Source organism: Salvelinus alpinus, chromosome 7 (assembly GCF_045679555.1).
Source record: "Salvelinus alpinus chromosome 7, SLU_Salpinus.1, whole genome shotgun sequence".
NCBI classification, from domain to species: domain Eukaryota; kingdom Metazoa; phylum Chordata; class Actinopteri; order Salmoniformes; family Salmonidae; genus Salvelinus; species Salvelinus alpinus.
In genome coordinates this window covers 31,309,739-31,330,336 of record NC_092092.1, presented here as the reverse complement: position 1 = coordinate 31,330,336, position 20,598 = coordinate 31,309,739, and the positions used below count along the sequence as shown (strand labels likewise).

The following is a 20,598-nucleotide window of genomic DNA, read 5'->3' as shown; positions in this document are numbered from 1 at the left end:
GCACAGCGTGGTGCTAATGAGGTCACTCACTCACTCACTCAATGCAGTTGCAGTAGATAGAGCCTGGCGCATGTATAACGGTAGTGAGGTGCAGAGTAGACTACAACAGTAGTTAGTCATAGGCTCTACTCCTACCGAAAACATTTACGTGATTTTCTGAACTACAACAATTTCCTTGTGGATTCCCTAGGTAAGTATTTCTGCTTCAGACATCTTCATTTCAATGCAATGTTTTCTTATTTGTTTCTCCACGATGTCTAAAATAATCCATGTAGGCTACTGTAGACGCAAGCTTTACGCATAAAATGATGGTTGCATTATCCAAGCTAGTTTTGCAACATTGAGTTTGGATATGTTTGGAGAATTGTTTAACGTTCTGCATGATGCGCCCTGAAAGTGGAATCGTTTTTATTACTTGATGATGTCTGCGCTGGGCGCTCTGGGGAGCGGTCGGGTCAGCTACAGAAGTATTGTGTCAATATATGTTCTTATTATATAGGCTTCATAATGGTATTACTCATGTGATATTACGCTTTGGAACCAGTCCAAATGAAACCTCCAGCCCACTCTGTTGTGATAATCTGTTCTTACCGGCCAGAGGTGTTGTTTTGTGTGTCCTAGAATAGAAAGTCACTAAGGTTGTGGTCAGGGACAGGTGAGTTATAATCCGGGATCTCCTCTTATCTCAAATCCACTACAATCTACAATACACCTAATGCATAGCCTAATAAACCTTTAATTACAGGTGCGTAATGATAAAGGTGTCCATTAACTAGATAGCCTATGTTATTATGTTTCGCCGGAAATTGCCTGTCGTGTTTACAAATTTGGCTTTATGTTTATTACAGTTTACTCAACTCCGTTTAATTCGTTAACCGGATTAGTGGCACGGGTTCTGCAGGTGTCCTCGGTAGACTCTCCCGGTCACTGTGTGCGCGCACGTGTCCCAGTCACTCGTTTTGGACATGCGCTAATCCTGCTTGTTGTTTAGACCACAGAAATAGAAGTCGCAGGTTCACCTGTTGTGAAAGTGTTACAATCACGTTTAAGTTCAGTGGCTCAACTGTCTCATTCAAAACTCCCATCTTTGCGTAGTAATATGGTGCATAAATATTGGCGTGTATGCCTAAATTCTTCTGTCAATTCTGATCTAAACCAATAAGTCTAAATGACAAGTTACAAGTTCAGGTCTAAGGGGAAGGGGCTCTTATTGATCAAACTGTGTTAGAACAGTGGTGGCCAGCCCTCCTCTTGGAGAGATACTGGTTATGCAGGCTTTCGTTTCAACCCAACTATAACACACCTAATTCAACTAATCAAGTTCCTGAGCATCACCTTATTAGTAGAACCAGTTGTTTTAGGGCAGGGTTGGAACAAAACCCCACAGGAGGGTAACGCCACCTGATTAAGGATAAGTCCTTTCAAGGTGTTATTATAAGGTGATGGCATAGTGCCTCCAAAATAACCCTAACAACTAACCAGCTGTGAAAATCCTTTGTAGGCAACATTTCCAAACACAAAGCATCATTGTTACTCTGCTGTGTTCTCCTTTAAAAGTTGATGAATTGCATCTTCTTTTGGCCACTTTCCCCTGCGGCCTCTGTCACAAAAAGGACAGAAAATGTACCCTCTTGTACATCAAACTAACTGGAGACTGCAGGCCAGGGGGGTGCTGCTTATTCAACACCACTGAGGCCAAACGGTCGATCGGTTGTACCAATTCGTTTTTAGCTCTGTCGCCCATGCTATTAAAATATTCAGATAATAAATCATTGCGATTTTCCCATTGTGTTAATTATGGCGGATTCATTGATTTCCACGTTTTTAATGTTTTTTCAAGATGAATGAAAAGAGAATCGTCCAGCCCATTGGGTATCTCACTACACCCCCATATGTCATGTCTTATGAGGACCTTATTTTCAGGTTTAAACAGTGTGTGTGTATTTTTCATTTGTGAAATTATTTTGATGTGATATGAAAGTAGAGGGATTTATGTTTCTAGAACCGCACCGCAATTGAGAATCGAATCACGTTTAGATGGAGTATTTGGCTGTTTTGACTGCCAGAGCCAATTCACCTCTAAACAGAACATGTAAGGTCCTTGGACTAAGGAGTAACGTTAAGCTCTTTTAGTCCAATGTTGGGCTAGCACTGGACTTAAGGTAAGGTGGCTGTCTCCTAGGTACACGCATTGAACACCTGGTCACATATACCTACTTCTCACATTTATTCACACATCAAATCAGGTTACAGACCGTGCAGTGTAGCTAGGCCTAAGACCTTTAAACATAACAAGTGCAGACAAATCAGTGAACTAGTTATTGGTTTCGTAACAACACACACACACACACACACACACACACACACACACACACACACACACACACACACACACACACACACGATCAATTTGAGGTGCTATTGGAGCCCAGTCAGCTGTAGATCAAGCCTAGCTCTGACAGAGTGAGTGCCAGTGCATAATAAAGTTGTGTATCCCTGCGCCAGCGTATTAAATCTGTGTATCACCGTGCCAGCATATTGAAGCTGTGTATCACTGTGCCACAGGGCCTCTCTCTCCCCCCAGCTGCCAACATGATGAAGGAGTGCCTCCAGTTCCTCATCGAGCCGGCAAAAAAAATTAAGATCCGCCTCAAGGTACGACCCTGGGACACCTCAACTCTCAGACACCTCGTTGCCCTTTCCTGCAGTCAAATGACCTAGTGGCCTCATGGGTGGAATGTTATTTAGTACTTTTCATATTTTCATAATAAAAAATATATTTAAAGATATGAACGCAGAAAATCTGGTGTTTCTATGTCAAGCGGTTTTGTTATATTTCAGTCTTCTACGATGTATATAAAGTGTAATATTGGGATGCAAACTCAAAATGTAATACATTTCAACACTACAGTATATCTGATATGGTACAGGTGTTTCATTTTTTTAGCCCATAACCATGTGTGTGACGTGTATACTTTTGTTTTAAAGTAGATTTGTTTAAGATTACCAAGATTACTGCCAAATGCAGTACAATGATAATAGTACTGATGGTTAATTTCCCCTCTGTGGTTTATCTGTGTAGCAGTGCTTCTAGCGATTTTTTTTTTACCCTCTTTTTCTCTCTCATCCATTGCTCTCTCTGTTCTAGGAGTCTCGTAAGAAAGTGACAAATGAGAAGAAAGAACCTTTAGTGGAGAGTCAGCTGTTTATAATGGAGCTGGCCAGGGAACTCAACAGACTGTGCCAGGTACACACATACACAAACACACATACACACAACCACTCTCTCTACTATTAACTCTCTCTCTCTCTTTGCAGAGGTCAAATGTCCTAGCCCACATCTGGACCAATGAAGACTCCTGGCCTCCCAGTGTGTGTAGAGAATGCATAGTGGAGTGGGCTGCCGTGCTGGAGAATAGAGTACAGGCGAGCACTCGTATTTGAAAGAAGTGAAACTAAGTTTTACTTTAAAAGCCTTTATTTCTTGAAATCAATCCTTTGTCATTGTTCTCTTTGTTGATAAACTATTATCATGCCTTGATGTGAGACTTGTTAATGTAGTTTTTACTTAATGATCTCTTTATTGACCCATGTCCTTTGCTTTTGCAGCCAAGGAGCATCCAGAGAGAGCTCCGGGCTGACAGGCCAGAGAAGAGGGAGTGGAACGGTCACCTGTTGTGTATGCTGGAGACAGGTGGAGAGTATGACATGGCATCCCACAAACGGGTCATCATGGACTGGACACACCAGCTCAGAAACAAACTCGAGGTATGGAATAGGGGAGGGATTGGGTCACTACGACAGGAGGTTGGTGGCACATTAGTTGGAAAAAACGGGCTTGTGGTAATGACTGGAGCGTAATCAGAGGAATGGTATCATATACATCATACACATTTCCAGGTATTTGATGCCATTCCATTTGATCCGTTCCGGCCATTATTATGAGCCGCTCTCCCCTCAGCAGCCTCCTGTGAGTCCAGTGTATTACTAAAGTGGTTGTACTACAATACTACTTGTTGTTGACAAATTAACAAAGACACGTTGTCCTTCTTTATCTAATTTTATTCTCTGGCACAGCGAGTAGTTTACTGATTAACTTATTAGAGTTGTTGTTATCCCTTGGCCTCCCCCTTCTTTCTCTTTCCCTTTCTCTGTATTCCTCTCTCCCTCTTCTTCTATTTCTGTTGCTGTCAGACTCCAAGGCTGTCACACCTATTTGATTAAAGACTTACTCTTGCTCCAATTCCTATTCTTCTCTCCCTCTCTCTCTCTCGCACTCTCATTTTCTTTCTCTCTCTCTCGCTCTCTCTCTCTCACTCGCTCTCTTTATCCCTCTGTCTCTGACACCTCTGTAATTAAGGAGCAGCTCCCTGTCCCAGTTCATCCTCACCTCTCCTTCTCATATGACATGCTCTTCATTTATTTAACAAAAAATGTTGTTCCATTTTTTTTTACATTCCAAAAACATACCATCAACAATTTACAGACACACAAACAATGACTACATCTCATCTGCCCAGTCCCGAATTCTCACACCCTTATGCCTAGTGCCTGCATTATTGTTTGCCACTTGGCCTTAAATTGGTCTTCTTGGTCGTCCATGCTATTTCAATAATTCAATAATAAATCATTTGTTTTTTACATTGTGTCCATTGACTTCCAAGTTTTTAGCACACGTTTTTTCAAGATGAGTGAGGAAAAAGGAATCGTCTAGCCCATTGGGGATCTCACTACACCCCATATGTCATGTCTTAAAATATGCAGACAGACGGATTAAAAGAAAGTTTACATTGTAATACTTCTGACAGCCAACTTTCTAGCTCCGCCCACAACTTCCAGACTTAATAGCGTTCCCAGAAAGCATAGATTATTGAGTCATTATTAGTTTTACACCTGAGAGACGACTCTGTCGTTGTACTGTAGAATTTGTCAATTTTGTCTCTTGTGTAATGCATTCTATACATTAGTTTATATTGGATTAAGCGTACATTTTCATTAAATGTAATTTCATTAGTTAGGCTCCAACTTTCCCTCCATCTTGTGCCAACATAAGTTCTTTTAAAATATTTTTTCCAATAGTTTAGATTTTTTTCTAAGAGATTGTCACTTAGATATGGTCGCTGCAAGGTTTTATATATCTTCCCTATCATATGAACATCCTTTTGTGACTCAAATAGGATTCCCTCAAGGTTGCTCTAATGTCCAAAAGATTTGAAATGTACATTTTGTGATATGTAACCTTTAAGTTGCATGTATTTGAACGTATCTACATTGGTCAGTCCAGAATTACATTTTAATTCTGTCATGGAAATAAATGTATTTCCTGTTAACAAGTCATTTACGGTTTCTGTGCCTTTAGTTTTCCATGTGGGCCAATTTATTGATGAACTCTGGAAAGCTATTCAAGGATTATTCCATAAGGTTGTGTTTCTAGGAAGTGATATTGGTACTTGTAAAATACATTTCATTTTCTTCCATATCATTATAGTGTTCTTAACTATGAAGTTGTTCATGTTCTTAGCTTTATCCTTTGTAAATAGACATGTAAAAAATATTCTGGGGGTGAGCTTGCGCATCTTCAATATGTACTCATTGTTCCTCTTTAGTGCATTTAACTATATGTCGCAAGTAAAAGCCTTAGGTAGCGAGTTGATACAATTCTGGAAAGTCTGGAAGGTTAAAATCCCCCTCAGACTTAGGAAGATGTAAAACTTTCCCTTTTATTCTATGATTTTTTTGACCCATATAAAGTCTGTTAGGACCGAGTATACTTTTTTTAAAGAATGTCATCGGTGGGCTAATTGGTATTACTGAAAATAAATATAAAAACTTTGGCAGCCATGCCATTCTAAAGAGGTTTATTCTACCTGTAAGATTTATGGGAAGATTATTCAATTTAATTAGATCTGCTTTCATATTGTTGAGTAATGGAATAAAGTTATATTTATATATTTGTTGTTTGTTGTCACTTATTAAGCATCCTAAGTATTTCATATTTTTGTGGTCCACTTAAAGGATTGCTGTAGATCGGGAGTTGTTCTTTTTCTTTTTCCTATTGACATTATTTTGTTTTTTCCACGTACATTTTATAACCTGAGATTTTTGAGTATTCAGAAAATATTTTTACAAAGGGAAATTGAGTTTTCAATATTATTCAGCTATATCCTGAGAACATCTGCAAATAATTGTATGTTTAACAATACTGATACCTGTTACGTTTGAGTCCTGTCTAATTCTTTCTGCAAGTGATTCACTTGCCAGTGCAAACAGGAGGGGGGAGAAGGGACATCCTTGTCTTGTGCCCCTTTCTAAAACAATTTAATCAGATAATGTATTACAGTGGCTTGCGGAAGTATTCACCCACCTTGGCATTTTTCCTATTTTGTTGCCTTACAACTTGGAATTAAAATTGATATTTTGGGGGGTTTGTATTCCCCCCCCCCCCCCCCACCTTTTGCAGCAATTACAGCTGCAAGTCTCTTGGGGTATGTCTCTATAAGCTTGGCACATCTAGCCACTGGGATTTTTGCCCATTCTTCAAGGCAAAACTGCTCCAGCTCCTTCAAATTGGATAGGTTCCACTGGTGTACAGCAATCTTTAAGTCATACCACAAATTCTCAATTGGATTGAGGTCTGGGCTTTGACTAGGCCATTCCAAGACATTTAAATGTTTCCCTCAAGTTTTGCTTTAGCAGTATGCTTAGGGTCATTGTCCTGCTAGAAGGTGAACCTCCGTCCCAGTCTCAAATCTTTGGAAGACTGAAACAGGATTCCCTCAAGAATTTCCCTGTATTTAGCGCCGTCCATCATTCCTTCAATTCTGACCAGTTTCCCTGACCAGTTTCCCAGAACATGGTGTTTTTGGGGTGATGAGAGGTGTTGGGTTTGCGCCAGACAGTGTTTTCCTTGATGGCTAAAAAGCTCAGTTTTAGTCTCATCTGACCAGAGTACCTTCTTCTATATGTTTGGGAAGTCTCCCACATGCCTTATTTTTTTCTTTAAGCAATGGCTTTTTTTCTGGCCAATCTTCCATAAAGCCCAGCTCTGTGAAGTGTACGGCTTAAAGTGGTCCTATGGACAGATACTCCAATCTCCGCTGTGGAGCTTTGCAGCTCCTTCAGGGGTATCTTTGGTCTCTTTGTTGCCTCTCTGATTAATGCCCTCCTTGCCTGGTCCGTGTTTTGGTGGGCGGTCCTCTCTTTGCAGATTTGTTGTGGTGCCATATTCTTTCCATTTTCTAATAATGGATTTAATGGTGCTCCGTGAGATGTTCAAAGTTTCTGATATTTTTTTATAACCCAACCCTTATCTGTACTTCTCCACAACTTTGTCCCTGACCTGTTTGGAGCGCTCCTTGGTCTTCATGGTGCCGCTTGCTTGGTGGTGCCCCTTGCTTAGTGGTGTTACAGACTCTGGGGCCTTTCAGAACAGGTGTATATATACTGAGATCATGTGACAGATCATGTGACACTTATATTGCACATAGGTGGGCTTTATTTAACTAATAATGTGACTTATGAAGGTAATTGGTAGCACCAGATCTTATTTAAGGGTTTCATAGCAAAGGGGGCGTATACATATGCACACACCACTTTTCCATGTTTTATTTTTTAGAATTTTTTGAAACAAGTAATTTTTTTAGTTTCACTTCACCAATTTGGACTATTTTGTGTATGTCCATTACATGAAATCCAAATAAAAATCAATTTAAATTACAGGTTGTAATGCAACAAAATAGGAAAAACGCCAAGGGGGATGAATACTTTTGCAAGGCACTGTATTCATGTATATTTTTGCTTTAGGACATTTATATAATATTTTAATTTAATTGATTATTTAAGCTGAAAAGTAGTCAGCTTACAACGTTTTTAATAGAAAAGGCAATTAAAGACGATCAAAAGCCTTTTCTGCATCAACAGCCATTATTGATGAATCCATATCTTGTTTTTTGCGTGTTGTGTTAAACTGAAACATGTTCTTGTATTTGTTTGTAAGTGTCTATTTTTACTAAACCCTGTTTGATTGATATGTAGAAGTCTGGTAAGACTTTTGCCATTCTATTGCTTGTAAGCTTTTTTATTGTCACAATTTAATAAAGTTATGGGTCTATAATCAGGGATTCTCCAGATCTTCCTGGTTTTAATATAACTGAAATAACTGTTTGATACATGGAACTAAGAAGTACTGAATTAAGTGACGTGTGTTGTCATTTGTGTAGATAGGGGGCTACTTTATCCCAAAATGTTAGAATAGAATTCTATGGGAAAGCCATCCATCCCTGGTGCTTTTCTCTGTGTGAATGTTTGAACAGTATCCAATATTTATTCTTGCGTGATCACTGTTTTTAAAGATTTTTTTGTCTGCTGATAGTTGGTTTAGAGTTGTTGAGTCAAAGAAGGACATAGGATCCATCCCACTTTTGTTTAATTCTGATTTATATACATTTTCATAGAAACTTTTAAAATGATCATTCATCTCATTGTTGTTTCTAAATACTGCTTTTGTATCTTTATCTTTTAAAATTATAACTGGTTTAACATGTATTCGTTTTATGAGAGCTGCGAGATATTTACCTGGTTTATTTGCCATTAAGTTGTATGCTTTATTTAAGTTTAACCTGTAGTTATCTCTCTTCAGAAGTAAAAGATTGTATTCCTGCTTAAGTTCAGATAAATTTTTTCTAAGATAGTGATTTATTTTTCTTTAAGTTTAAGTTTGAAATCGGATGTAACTTTTTCAGAGTATGAGATTTTCATTCCCCTAATGTACACCTTAAATGCACCTCAGATTATATCCGGGGTCGGCTTTTCCCTGTCAAAATCAAATCAAAATCAAGTCAAATTTTATTTGTCACATACACATGGTTAGCAGATGTTAAAACCTCTACCGACCCCCCCTCCCGGATCCGGGATCATCCTCATCAGTAACGCTGACTAGCATAGCCTAACCTAGCGCCACAGGGATATCATATAATATAATTTCATGAAATCACAAGTCCAATACAGCAAATGAAAGATAAACATCTTCTGAATCCAGCCAACATGTCCGATTTTTTAAATGTTTTACAGCGAAAACACAACATATATTTATGTTAGCTCACCACAATAGCCCAACACACAACGCCATTTTTTCACCGCAAAGATAGCTTTCACAAAACCCACGAATAGAGATAAAATTAATCACTAACCTTTGAACAACTTCATCAGATGACAGTCTTATGACATCATGTTATACAATACATTTATGTTTTGTTCGAAAATGTGCATATTTATAGCTATAAATCGTGGTTTTACATTGCAGCCATGGTCACAAATGGCACCAAAACAGCCAGAATAATTACAGAGAGCAACGTGAAATACAGAAATACTCATCATAAAACCTTTATGAAAAATACATGTTGTACAGCAAATGAAAGATAAACATCTTGTGAATCCAGCCAACATGTCCGATTTTTAAAATGTTTTACAGCGAAAACACAACATATATTTATGTTAGCTCACCACAATAGCCCAAAACACAACGCCATTTTTTCACCATAAAGATAGCTTTCACAAAACCCACAAATAGAGATAAAATTAATCACTAACCTTTGAACAACTTCATCAGATGACAGTCTTATGACATCATGTTATACAATACATTTATGTTTTGTTCGAAAATGTGCATTTTTATAGCTATAAATCGTGGTTCTACATTGCAGCCATGGTCACAAATGGCACCAAAATGTCCGGAGAAATTTTAGACAGCCACGTAATCTAACAGAAAAACTCATCATTGCTGAAAAATACATGTTGCATATATAATTAAAGATACACTGGTTCTTAATGCAATCGCTGTGTTAGATTTAAAAAAATAACTTTAGTACAAAGCACAGCATGCAATAATCTGAGACAGGGCTCAGCCATTCTCCGCCATGTTGGAGTCCAAAGAGTCCACAAAAATACGAAATAACATCATAAATATTCCCTTACCTTTGATGATCTTTCATCAGAATGCAGTGCCAGGAATCCTAGTTCCACAATAAATCGTTGTTTTGTTTTAGAATGTCCATTTCTTCTGTTGAATTAGCAACTTTGGCTAGCATGGTGTTACTCACGTGTCCATGAAGATTTTACGCATGAACGAAAAATTCCAAAAGTCATAATAATAGTCGAATAAACTGGTCAAACTCAGTTGATAATCCATCTTTAGGATGTTTTTCACAAATATATCCAATAACGTCCCAGACGGAGCATTTCTTCGTGTCTACCTAATGCATTGCAGAAAACGATATGACAAACCCAAGTGCGTAGCCAAGTACTACCAATATGGCTGACCTCTCACTGCAACGAGTCCCATCCGGTCCCAGAAAAGGCTAGAGACTTCATTCCACGTTCTACTGCCTGCTGACATCTAGTGGAAGGCGTATGAAGTGCATACAGATCCATAAATAAAAGACAATTGAATAGTCAATGCCTTTCACAGAGACCCATTTCAGAATTTTCACTTCCTGTTTGGAAGTTTGCCTGTCAAATGAGTTCTGTTTTACTCACAGATATAATTCAAACAGTTTTAGAAACTTCAGAGTGTTTTCTATCCAATAGTAATAATAATATGCATATCATATGATCTAGGACAGAGTACGAGGCCGTTTAAATTGGGCACGATTTTATCCAGAAGTGAAAATGGCGCCCCCTATTTCCAAGAGGTTTTAATGCGAGTGTAGCGAAATGCTTGTGCTTCTAGTTCCGACAATGCATTAATAACCAACGAGTAATCTAACCTAACAATTTCACAACAACTATCTTATACACACAAGTGTAAAGGGATGAAGAATATGTACATAAAAATATATGAATGAGTGATGGTACAGAACGGCATAGGCAAGATGCAGTAGATGGTATAGAGTACAGTATATACATATGAGATGAGTAATGTAGGGTATGTAAACATATAAAAGTGGCATTGTTTAAAGTGGCTAGTGATACATGTATTACATAAAGATGGCAAGATGCAGTAGATGGTATAGAGTACAGTATATACATATGAGATGAGTAATGTAGGGTATGTAAACATTATATTAAGTGGCATTGTTTAAAGTGGCTAGTGATACATACTGTCCTTTATGTTTACATTTGTAATGGTGTTTAATAAAATTTGGGTTCAGAAGATGCGCTCTGTTCATTCTCCAAATTCTGTCGCTAAATTAATTTTCTATTACTGTGTTATTAAGCATGCTACCGGAGAATGATCCAATATCACTATTTCATGAATGTTTTTATCCAGTAAATTGTTGAGTGCATTTTAAAAAAAGAAAGAAAATATACTCATTTCCTTAACAGAAGATACCATCTCCCTCTAAATCCCGCCTCTCCTACCCTCTTTTAGTTTCTTAGTATATAAAGTAATAACCATATTGACTTCCCTCCCTCTCTAGCCCAGTATCTGGCCCGGTGAGCCCGTATTGATGATGTTGGATGATCTGGAGTTCCAGTGGAGGAGGGGGCGTCTGCCGAACCTTCTCCCAGCCATGGAGCTGGTCATGTGGGTCGTGCTGAGTGCAGACAGCCCTGACAAGGTGTGTGTGTGTCAATGAGTCAACAAAAAAGAATAACACAAATAATAAAAACGAACACCCTTGCCTGTCTTGACCTAACACTCACACTTTTCCTTTCTTATTAGCACTGATTTGCTGACAGCTCCTTATTGAGGCAACTATTTGCTTACTACGACTGTGATATGCAGTTGTCTGTCTTCGCTACCTTAAGATGAATACACTAACTCTAAGTCGATCTGGATAACAGCGTCTGCTAAATGACTAAGATGTTCATGTAAACCAACTGATTATCAATTCATGTGCCTGATTAGATACCACACAGATAAACTCACTCAAGCCTTTCCTCTGTGTCTGCAGGAGGACGTAACCAAGCAGTGGCTGATCAGAAGACAGAGGAGTCAGAAGATTGGTGTGTCTCTGACGTGTTGGAGTCATCAAGAAAGTGTTAGATTCAATTAGGTCACGCGTTAACCCGCGCTAGTCGACGCCCGCATAGCTGGTGTTTTGGTGATGCAGGAGGTGTAACTGCGTTGGAGCTGTCAAATTGGTGAGCGGGTGTTCGTGTTCATTATCATGAAGCCACACTCGTCCCACTCACGTTAGAAGTTTAGAATGAGAAAGTGTAGGCTATATAGAAATAATGACGCTCAAATTGAAAATGATCAAATGAAATAATACGGATTCTTATCAGCCTAATGTGAAATTGCGCGATTCAGACGTCAAGATGTATTACAGATTTCTTAATTGATCTTAGATTAATTCTGAGTATTTTGAGGGAGTGTTATTGACTATGTTGTTGCTACAGCATCTAAAGAGGGACAAACAGTAATATTGATGCTTTTTCCTCGTTTTTCAAGTGAAGGTCTTTTAAGGAAGTATGCAAGGCACAGACGTTCGCTTTGCCTAGCCGAGTTCCGCTAGGAGCAACCGAACCTAGAATGTGGGCGCCTTAACACCGCCAAAACAACAGCAACATGGTGTCAGCTAGCACAAATCTGATTGAATATAGCCCTTACACAAGTATAACAGCAATCAGTGACAAAGAGATGTTGGAGATCACAGGTGTGTCAAAGTGTGACAATGAGAGATGATGACTATTTTGATTATGCCACTAAGTATTGATGAAGGGTAATAATCGATCAGTGGTCAAGATATCACATCAGGGCAAGGTGGGCACAGGCTAGCCCACACCATTCCCACTCTAGCCCAGCATGAATATCATAGAATATTTGGGGGCATGGTTTGCACACAGTTATTTTTGTGTAACCCGTTACTGAGAGTGTCGTTCCAGTTTAAGTGTTCTGATGTGTGATGCAAATTCATTCTGATCTAGTACACTGCCAATCATGGGGGAAAATTAAAAAATGAAATAAGTGCATGTGACATATGAGGAACTTAGCAGTTTCTCTTGTAAAAATATATGTATGATAGCTGTCATTCGCTAAATACCTTTGAGGGTTAAATAATAGATCAAATGTATAAGGTGGACAGCTCAAATAGGGCCATTATTTTAGCCCACATCGGGCCGACATCATGCCCACTTCCTGGAAAATATGGGTTTATTTCAGGCAGTGAGGGCTGCCCATCGGCCCAGTGTGTGCAGCTTACATGGTGCCAATATTTTTGCCCGCATTGGGCCCACATTGTGCCAATGGGTGTGTTTACACAGGCAGCCCAATTCTGATATTTATTTCCACTAATTGGTCTGTTGACCAATCGCATCAGACCTTTTCACATCAGATCTTTAGTGAAAAGACCAATTAGTAAAAAGAACGATCAGAATTGGGCTGCCTGTCTAAACACAGTCTTGGTGGGCATGTTTGCTGGGATGGTTGATGAATCACTTGAAGTGCTGCCAATTGGTACTGATAAAACATGAAAGAAATAACTAATTCCAGTAGACACCAGAGGAATGGACAAACATTCCTGAGTCCTTTGCAGTTACGTAACAGAAAATGAGTTAAGATTTAATTTTAACAGTATTTTAACCACAGTTTTGTTAACACTTTCAGATGCAGCACGCTACATTCCCCATAATGGTATGTGAAACTCAGGCTGGACTCATGCTTTATTGAGGAGTAAAGGAAACTGTAAATACAGTCATCCCATTTCTCACCCTAACAACTTTTTTTCTCAGTATGGAACTGGATCTGTGATGCTGCAGAGGAAGTGACCCTTGACCCCAAGACAGCCAACCCTGACCTCATCCTCTCCAACGACGACAAGCGCATGTGCTGTGGCCTGGAGCGGCGAGACATCCCTAACTGCACGTGTCGCTTCGATGGCTGGTGGTGCGCTCTGGGAAACGAGGGCTACACCTCTGGGCGCCATTACTGGGAAGTTGAAGTGGGCAACCGGGACTGGCGGCTGGGCGTGGCTAAAGCCTCTGCCCAAAGGAAGGGTTATAGTTCCCTCAACACAAAGACGGGCTACCTCACCCTGCGGCTGGAAAGGGGCTTAGACCTCAAGGCCCTGACGGTGCCTTCCACCCCGCTGGCCCAGATGCTGGTCCCCAGGAAGGTGGGGGTCTACCTGGACTATGAGCAAGGCCAGCTCTCCTTCTACGACGTGGAGAAGAGGTCCCACATCTACACGTACAACGAGACCTTCACAGAGAGACTGTTCCCTGTGTTTGGGACTGTAGAGGTGGTGAAGGGTCTGGTGATCAGGTCGGCACAGACCAGGGAACCCTGCCTCTGCCCTGGACCCTGTCTCTGGTGCTAAGCTAAGTGCTTAGATAACATATCACAGCATCTTTAAAACTGGTCCTGGAGAGCTAGCCTAGAATCCACACTTAGAGCTCGATTCAATCAGATGAAGCGTTAACGCGCGATAGCAGACGCCCACATAGCTGAAGTTTTGGCGGTGTCGGAGTTGTAACTGCGTTGGAGCTGTCAAATCGGTGAGCAGCTGCTCGTAGTCATTGTCACGAAGCCACACCCGTCCCACTCGCGTTAGACGTTCAGAACGAGAAAGTGGAGACCATACATAAATAATGACGCTCAAACTGAAAATCATTCAATGAAATAATGAGGATTTCCATGAGCTAAATCAATGTGTAGATTACATCACACATTGCAGTGTTCGAACTTGTAAACAAGGCTGCATTGGGATGGCAATGTTCACGATAGGTATAATACTGGGAGCCGCTTGTGAATTTTGACAGCTGTAACACGGTTCCACCTCAGACAAACGGCAAAACAACAGCTATGCGGGTGTCGGCTAGCGTAGATCTGATGGAATCGAGCCCTTAATATTGTAAACGTAGCAATATTCCGTGTCAATTCCAGGCTAGTGGAGTGCAGGCGTTTTGCTCTACTCCAGCCCTAACACACCTTATTCAATGGTTTGTTGATTAGTTGAATCAGGTATGTTCGAATTAGGCTGGAACAAAAGCCTGCACTCCTCAGGACCAGGGTTGAAGAACAATCATTACCTCCTCCCAACACTTTTTCTCTTAAAGTGCCTTCATACCATCTGGAAATGAAGTGGTAACTATTTGTATTGGTTGTTAAATTGCCATAGTATTTCATGGTATAAAGACACTGTAAAAGAAAGTGCTGCCCAAATTACCCAAAGATCCAATGTAGTTGAAATGCTGTAGTTCAGTGAGAGATTGCGCACAGAAGAAAGACAGACAGCACGCAGTAGTCTCATAATGTGTTACAGCGTATTTTTGGGAAGTTGCGGTATGATATTGACCGTGTGTGTGTATAATGGTGTGAACAATGCTTTTTTTCAGTCATCGATAAATTAACCACATTTTCAAAGATCTGTTTGTCGGTTTGTGGTCTACAAAGGTTATGAGAATAGATAGAAATGCAACTATAGTATTGAGGTTCATATTCAATCTTTATTAAATGCCATAAAATGGACATGCCAGATATAAAAAACAAACAGCAGATTATTGTATGGACGTTACATGAAGTAATTGATGACAGAGTATAAACATTTATTTTTGGTATATTTATGAAATATCATGATTTTTTTTTTTTATATATCAAATTCAACTTCTACATTCGACCAGTATAATTATTTTCGCCATATATCTCACTAAGTGTAAGGACTTGTTACAACAGACAGTATACCAATGGACAGTATTTAGAATTGAACCAAAGCACAGCATAGGTGTAAAAATACATTATAAAGAGAATACAATCTTTTTGTCACAAAACATATCCCTCTGAAATATCATGACCAAGTTTTCTATCTATGCTAGAATATATTAGTTAGGCATAACATGCTTGTAGACCGAAGTACTCTTTTTAAAACAATTATACAGTAATGAGAAACATTTAAAGTATGAAATACTGTTACATTACACCTTATGATGTTATATCTACATTATGGATTAATTAAAGACATGCTCCGGAACTTTGGCGACTAGTAAGTATTTTTTAAAGCTCCTAATTTGGGCTGGATGTGTCAATGTGTAATTCATACATGCATAATCTATGAGCAGAATTACTGTTTTATCTCAATTAGCCACGAAATTCCTAATTTGATAGAGACTGATTTCTGGAAGCTGTGCAGCTCCATCTTCTCTACATTTTGCCCAATGTGGGGCGAGTTTCAGCCAATGAGCTTCAGCCCCTCGCCATCTGAGTGACAGATAGCAAGATAGCACACACAGCAGCGCGCGAGAGAGAGCAATGACGTGGTGCACATATCTGCAGATATGTGACATAGTACGGAATTTTCGGGGACCACTTTTGGCTTGTGAGCGCTACCTTCAGAACTACTGGCTAAAAAGTATACACAAGTACCAGAGAATCTCTTTAACTTTCTTCAGCATGGAAAATGTACAAAAAAAAGAAATATGCAAAACCATAGGAAACATATTTTTACACAAACAATACATCGCAATACAGTATTTGGCATCAACGTTTCAATTCAATCTCTTCTGACAAAGAAAACACGTCAGCCTATTATATTTCATGTTTGTAATAGTAATGACTGTGAGTATCACCAACAATCTAACAATACAATTCTCTATGAGCCCCTACAAACAAACATAGTTAAGTGTACTGGCAGGCGGTTGCTACAAAGATGAGACAACCTGTGATATGTGGTTGTCCCACCTAGTTATCTTAAGATGAATGCACTAACTGTAAGTCGCTCTGGACAAGAGCGTCTGCTAAATGACTAAAATGTAATTTTTTTTAAGTGTAATCAATTTAACAAACTGCAGCCATCTTTCAAGACATCTAGCAGCCAGCCAGGATAAACACTTGTACACACTCTCCCTCCATTATCTCTCAGCTAATCTCTGCCAAGAGATATTAACACCAGTGCGGGCTCTACTTTAAACTATTGTGATACGACCTCAGACTAGCGTAACAGCCTAATATAAAGCCTCTGGGCGTAATACCAGCCAGAACCAATAGAGGGAGCCATGAGTATTGTGTATAAAAATGACAAACTTCCAACAAGACCTCTGTGGGGGTGGTAGAGTTCTTTGAATGTAAAATGTTTTCAACAAAATAGAAACAAGAGACAAAAACTATAAACAAAAGAATGAAATTAATCCCATGTCAGACAGAGGGCAGGACAGGACAGGATCCACTGTAACAGACAGAGAGGTGAGCAGGATGTGTTGGAACCCAGGGACACCGCCATCTTGTTGTTGACCTTTGACCTCAGGCCTCATAGAACGACCTCTCGACCTTCTTGGTGACGCTGCTGGAGCCGGCCACCTGCATGCTCCTCTGGACCACCTCCTTAGTCACATGACGTGTTACCATGCCGCTGGTCTCTGTGTGCTGGGAAGTCATCATCATACCGTCTCCTAGGGGTAGGAGAGGGAGTTAGCGTGTGAGAGAGAGAGACACTGTGTGTGTCTGCGTGTGTGTGTGAGGGAGAGAGAGAGATAAAGAGATTCAATTGATACCTGAGAAGTAGGGGTCGTTGATCATGGTGTGTGTGACGTTGCTGTGGGTGCTGACCTCTGTCGGCAGTTGGAACACATCTCTCTTGGTCAAGGACTGACTGCTGTACTGAGACATACCACCTAGGCCTCCGAGTTGAGACATACCACCTAGGCCTCCGAGTGGAGACATACCTCCTAGGCCTCCGAGTTGAGACATACCTCCTAGGCCTCCGAGTTGAGACATACCTCCTAGGCCTCCTATTTGGGACATACCTCCTAGGCCTCCGAGTTGAGACATACCTCCTAGGCCTTCTATTTGGGACATACCTCCTATTCCACCTATTTGAGACGTGCCTCCTATTCCACCTATTTGAGACGTGCTACCTACAGAAGGGGAAAAAGAGAGACAGAGAATTCTATATACAACATCATTCCAAATGTACAAACGTATAGAATATCGGCTTCTAAATATGAAACCCAGTATGGTAAATTTAAAGTGAGTACCGAGACATTATTCATTTCAATTTAAACACTAGATAAAAACCCTGGATAAAAAAGACTGTTGTAGGACTCTTACCCCCATCCTGAGACTCGATGGTGATGATACCCTCCCTCTCGGGCCCGAAGCCCTGGGTCGTCCTGGCCTGAACTTTGAACTTGTATGGCATGTTCTCACTCAGGTCCGGAACCGTCAGACTGGTCTCAGCGCTGTTACCGCTCACCTGGAAGGAGCGCATGTCACCTGGAGGGGAGAGAGAGGAGGTGGGGATTAGAATATGAAATGAAAGTGAATACAAATATGACTATGAATGGTCACTTGCTAGCATTGTCCATAACAAGTCAAGAAGACCTGAATATGAGCAAAATAGAAGAGCAATTGACATAAGTGATATTCAAAGTCTCTGATGATCGCATGCCCATGTATAGATCCTAGCAAATGACAGTGGACAAAAAGCTGGAGTCAGCGCTCAGTCTCACCTCCTCCGTGCAGCTGTTCACAGGTGACCACGTAGCCCAGAATATCGCCGTTGGGTTTGCGGGGTTTGTCCCAGCTCAGCTGCAGTGCCTCGGGGGACAGAGCTGTGAACACCAGGGGGCCTGGAGCACTGGGGGTGCTGAGAGTGAAGGGAGAACCTGAGGGAGAGGGGGAGAACGGGAGTTAGAGAGGATAGAGGTAAGGGACAGAGCTGTGAATATTAGGAGGGCTGGAGCACTGGGGGTGCTCAGAGTGAAGGGAGAAACTGGAGGGGGGAAAGACAGAGTGAGTGAGAGAGAGAATGAGAGAGAGAGAGAGAGAGAGAGAGAGAGAGAGAGAGAGAGAGAGAGAGAGAGAGAGAGAGAGAGAGAGAGAGAGAGAGAGAGAGAGAGAGAGAGAGAGAGAGAGAGAGAGAGAGAGAGAGAGAGAGAGAGAGAGAGGAAGATACAAAATAGGGAGATGTAAAGAAGGGACAAAGGAGATTAAAGATAAAAAGAGGGAATTGGAGAGAGATAAAGTAAATATAGAGTAAAACAGAAAGAGAGATAGAGGTCAGGTGTGAATTAGCTAGCAATGGAGTGTGGATAAAAATTGATCAACAGAGATGTATTGCTGATTACCTGGCATTGGACTGAGTGGGCTGTTGGGGTTGACGGCTGACTCTATGGTGATGACTCCCTCCCTCTCTGGTCCCCAGCCCTCCAGACTCTGAGCCTTCACCTTGAACAGGTAGGAGTGGTTAGGTAGCAGGTCCTGCACCACCACAGAGTTCTCTGCTGGGCTGGACACATCTATACGCTTCATATCACCTGGAGAGACAAGGGGCTTTGATTACTGTAGAGCAGTGGTACTCAAAGTCTGGGTCGTGACCCCACTAAGGGGGTACTGCAGTGGGGTTGCCAATTGTTTTTTTTGGGGGGGGGGGTTGGAACGAAAAATTAAGAGCACAGATTATTGTATGGGACAATATACAACATTTTTTGAGAAAGTTACTTAGATTATTTTTTTTATGAGTAAATGTATTTACTGGTTTATTTTCATTTTGATAAGAGATGAAAATGTAATGAATTTAATGTTATTTGTTGAAGTAAAAATCGGAATTTACCAATTTTAAGGCTGTCATTATATTTGGGGTGGGGTCACGAGAAGTTATTGTGCAAAAAATGGGTTCCCCAGAAATTCTGGCTGAAAAAAGGGGGTCCCCACTGAAAGTACTGAAGGTATGCTGGGACAAGGTTTTGAGATCTAAATAAGTTGACAGGGCTAAGGAAACTGTTAAAGACACATTTCTTCAAATCCTAGTCAATAAAAACCTAAGAACTATGTTCACAAGTGAAAAACAACATTCTTCTTCCACACATCAACAAAACACCATGTGTTTACAATGTGACACAAATCATCATGGGTCCATACCTCCATTGAGTAGCTGGTAGAGGACACAGTACCCCAGCACATCCCTGTCACAGTGGGGCTCCTGCCAGCTGACCTTCAGGGCCGTGGGGCCCAGGGCAGAGAACACCAACCTGGTGGGGGTGTCAGGGACCCCAGGGGCCAAACGAGAGTCTGACGGGAGAAAGAGAGGTCAGTGAGATAGAGACAGACAGAGAGAGATGGGGGGAGAAAGAGAGGTCAGGGGTTAGGGGTTAAGTGGAGTCAATTAAATTACAGGAGTTACATTGACAGTTATTAGGTAAGATAGGATTAGTGAGCGGGGAGTGAGCTCGATGGAGAGAGAACTAAAGAGAGAGAGGGAGAAAGAAACCAAACAAATCACAGCAAAAACCAGCTTTAGCGACACCAAGCCTTCCTCTCAAACCAGCAATGGGCGTGGTAAGTCCTACTATGAACCCACAGTGTAGCTTTAAGCCCTGCTATAGTCCCAGTGGTGTGAGAGAGGACAGCTCTGTGTGTGTGCTGCCGGCAGACGGACTCACCCTGGAGCACCCTGTCCAGATTCAGTAGCGCATCGTTGACATCCTCAGACTGGGTCCTGCCCCGCAAGACCTGAGACATACTGTAGCTGTACTGAGTGGGGCTGAAGCCATACGTACCTGAGAACGCAGGGAGCGAGCAAAAAGGGAGCAAATGGACGAGAGAAGGAGGACAGGAAAGGGAGAGAAGTGAAGGAGTGGGAGAAGGAGCACAGGGAGGGGAGAGAAAGAGGCAAGGGGAGAGGATCGAAGGAGAGAGAATGACAGAAGAGAGAAGAGGAGAGC

The 20,598-nt window shown here is 41.0% G+C and overlaps 2 protein-coding genes across 4 annotated transcripts in view; one reads left to right on the top strand and one right to left on the bottom strand.

Annotated features, from left to right (window-relative positions):
- Window positions 1-48: 48 nt before the first annotated feature.
- On the top strand, window positions 49-16,693 carry LOC139580807 (uncharacterized). The gene is made up of 9 exons (XM_071409834.1): window positions 49-190; window positions 2,566-2,655; window positions 3,149-3,247; window positions 3,319-3,426; window positions 3,610-3,768; window positions 11,418-11,558; window positions 11,895-11,946; window positions 13,550-13,576; window positions 13,675-16,693. The coding sequence occupies exons 2-9, from the start codon at window positions 2,593-2,595 to the stop codon at window positions 14,259-14,261; spliced, it is 1,236 nt and encodes a 411-aa protein (XP_071265935.1). The 5' UTR covers window positions 49-190; window positions 2,566-2,592; the 3' UTR covers window positions 14,262-16,693.
- The window catches only part of LOC139580801 (integrin beta-4-like), a 26,789-nt gene continuing 21,561 nt past the window's right edge, over window positions 15,371-20,598 (bottom strand). Inside the window, exons 33-40 of one of the 3 annotated variants that reach the window (XM_071409822.1) lie at window positions 20,317-20,433; window positions 19,796-19,945; window positions 19,003-19,191; window positions 18,385-18,540; window positions 17,984-18,148; window positions 17,608-17,790; window positions 17,428-17,553; window positions 15,371-17,325 (exon numbers count right to left, since the gene is read on the bottom strand). In XM_071409822.1, coding sequence (XP_071265923.1) covers window positions 17,177-17,325; window positions 17,428-17,553; window positions 17,608-17,790; window positions 17,984-18,148; window positions 18,385-18,540; window positions 19,003-19,191; window positions 19,796-19,945; window positions 20,317-20,433 — 1,235 coding nt within the window. In that variant the 3' untranslated portion in view covers window positions 15,371-17,176. Of the gene's footprint in view, window positions 17,326-17,427; window positions 17,791-17,983; window positions 18,149-18,384; window positions 18,541-19,002; window positions 19,192-19,795; window positions 19,946-20,316; window positions 20,434-20,598 lie in introns of all 3 variants that reach the window. The other 2 variants (XM_071409821.1, XM_071409823.1) reach the window with 2 other exon arrangements.

Excerpts from the sequence above, each read along its gene's own strand:
- LOC139580807 (XM_071409834.1), top strand. The coding sequence starts at position 2,593 with ATGATGAAGGAGTGCCTCCAGTTCCTCATCGAGCCGGCAAAAAAAATT. Across the intron at positions 3,427-3,609 it reads TGCTGGAGAATAGAGTACAG|CCAAGGAGCATCCAGAGAGA; the intron begins GCGAGCACTCGT and ends TTGCTTTTGCAG. Across the intron at positions 11,947-13,549 it reads ACAGAGGAGTCAGAAGATTG|ATGCAGCACGCTACATTCCC; the intron begins GTGTGTCTCTGA and ends TAACACTTTCAG.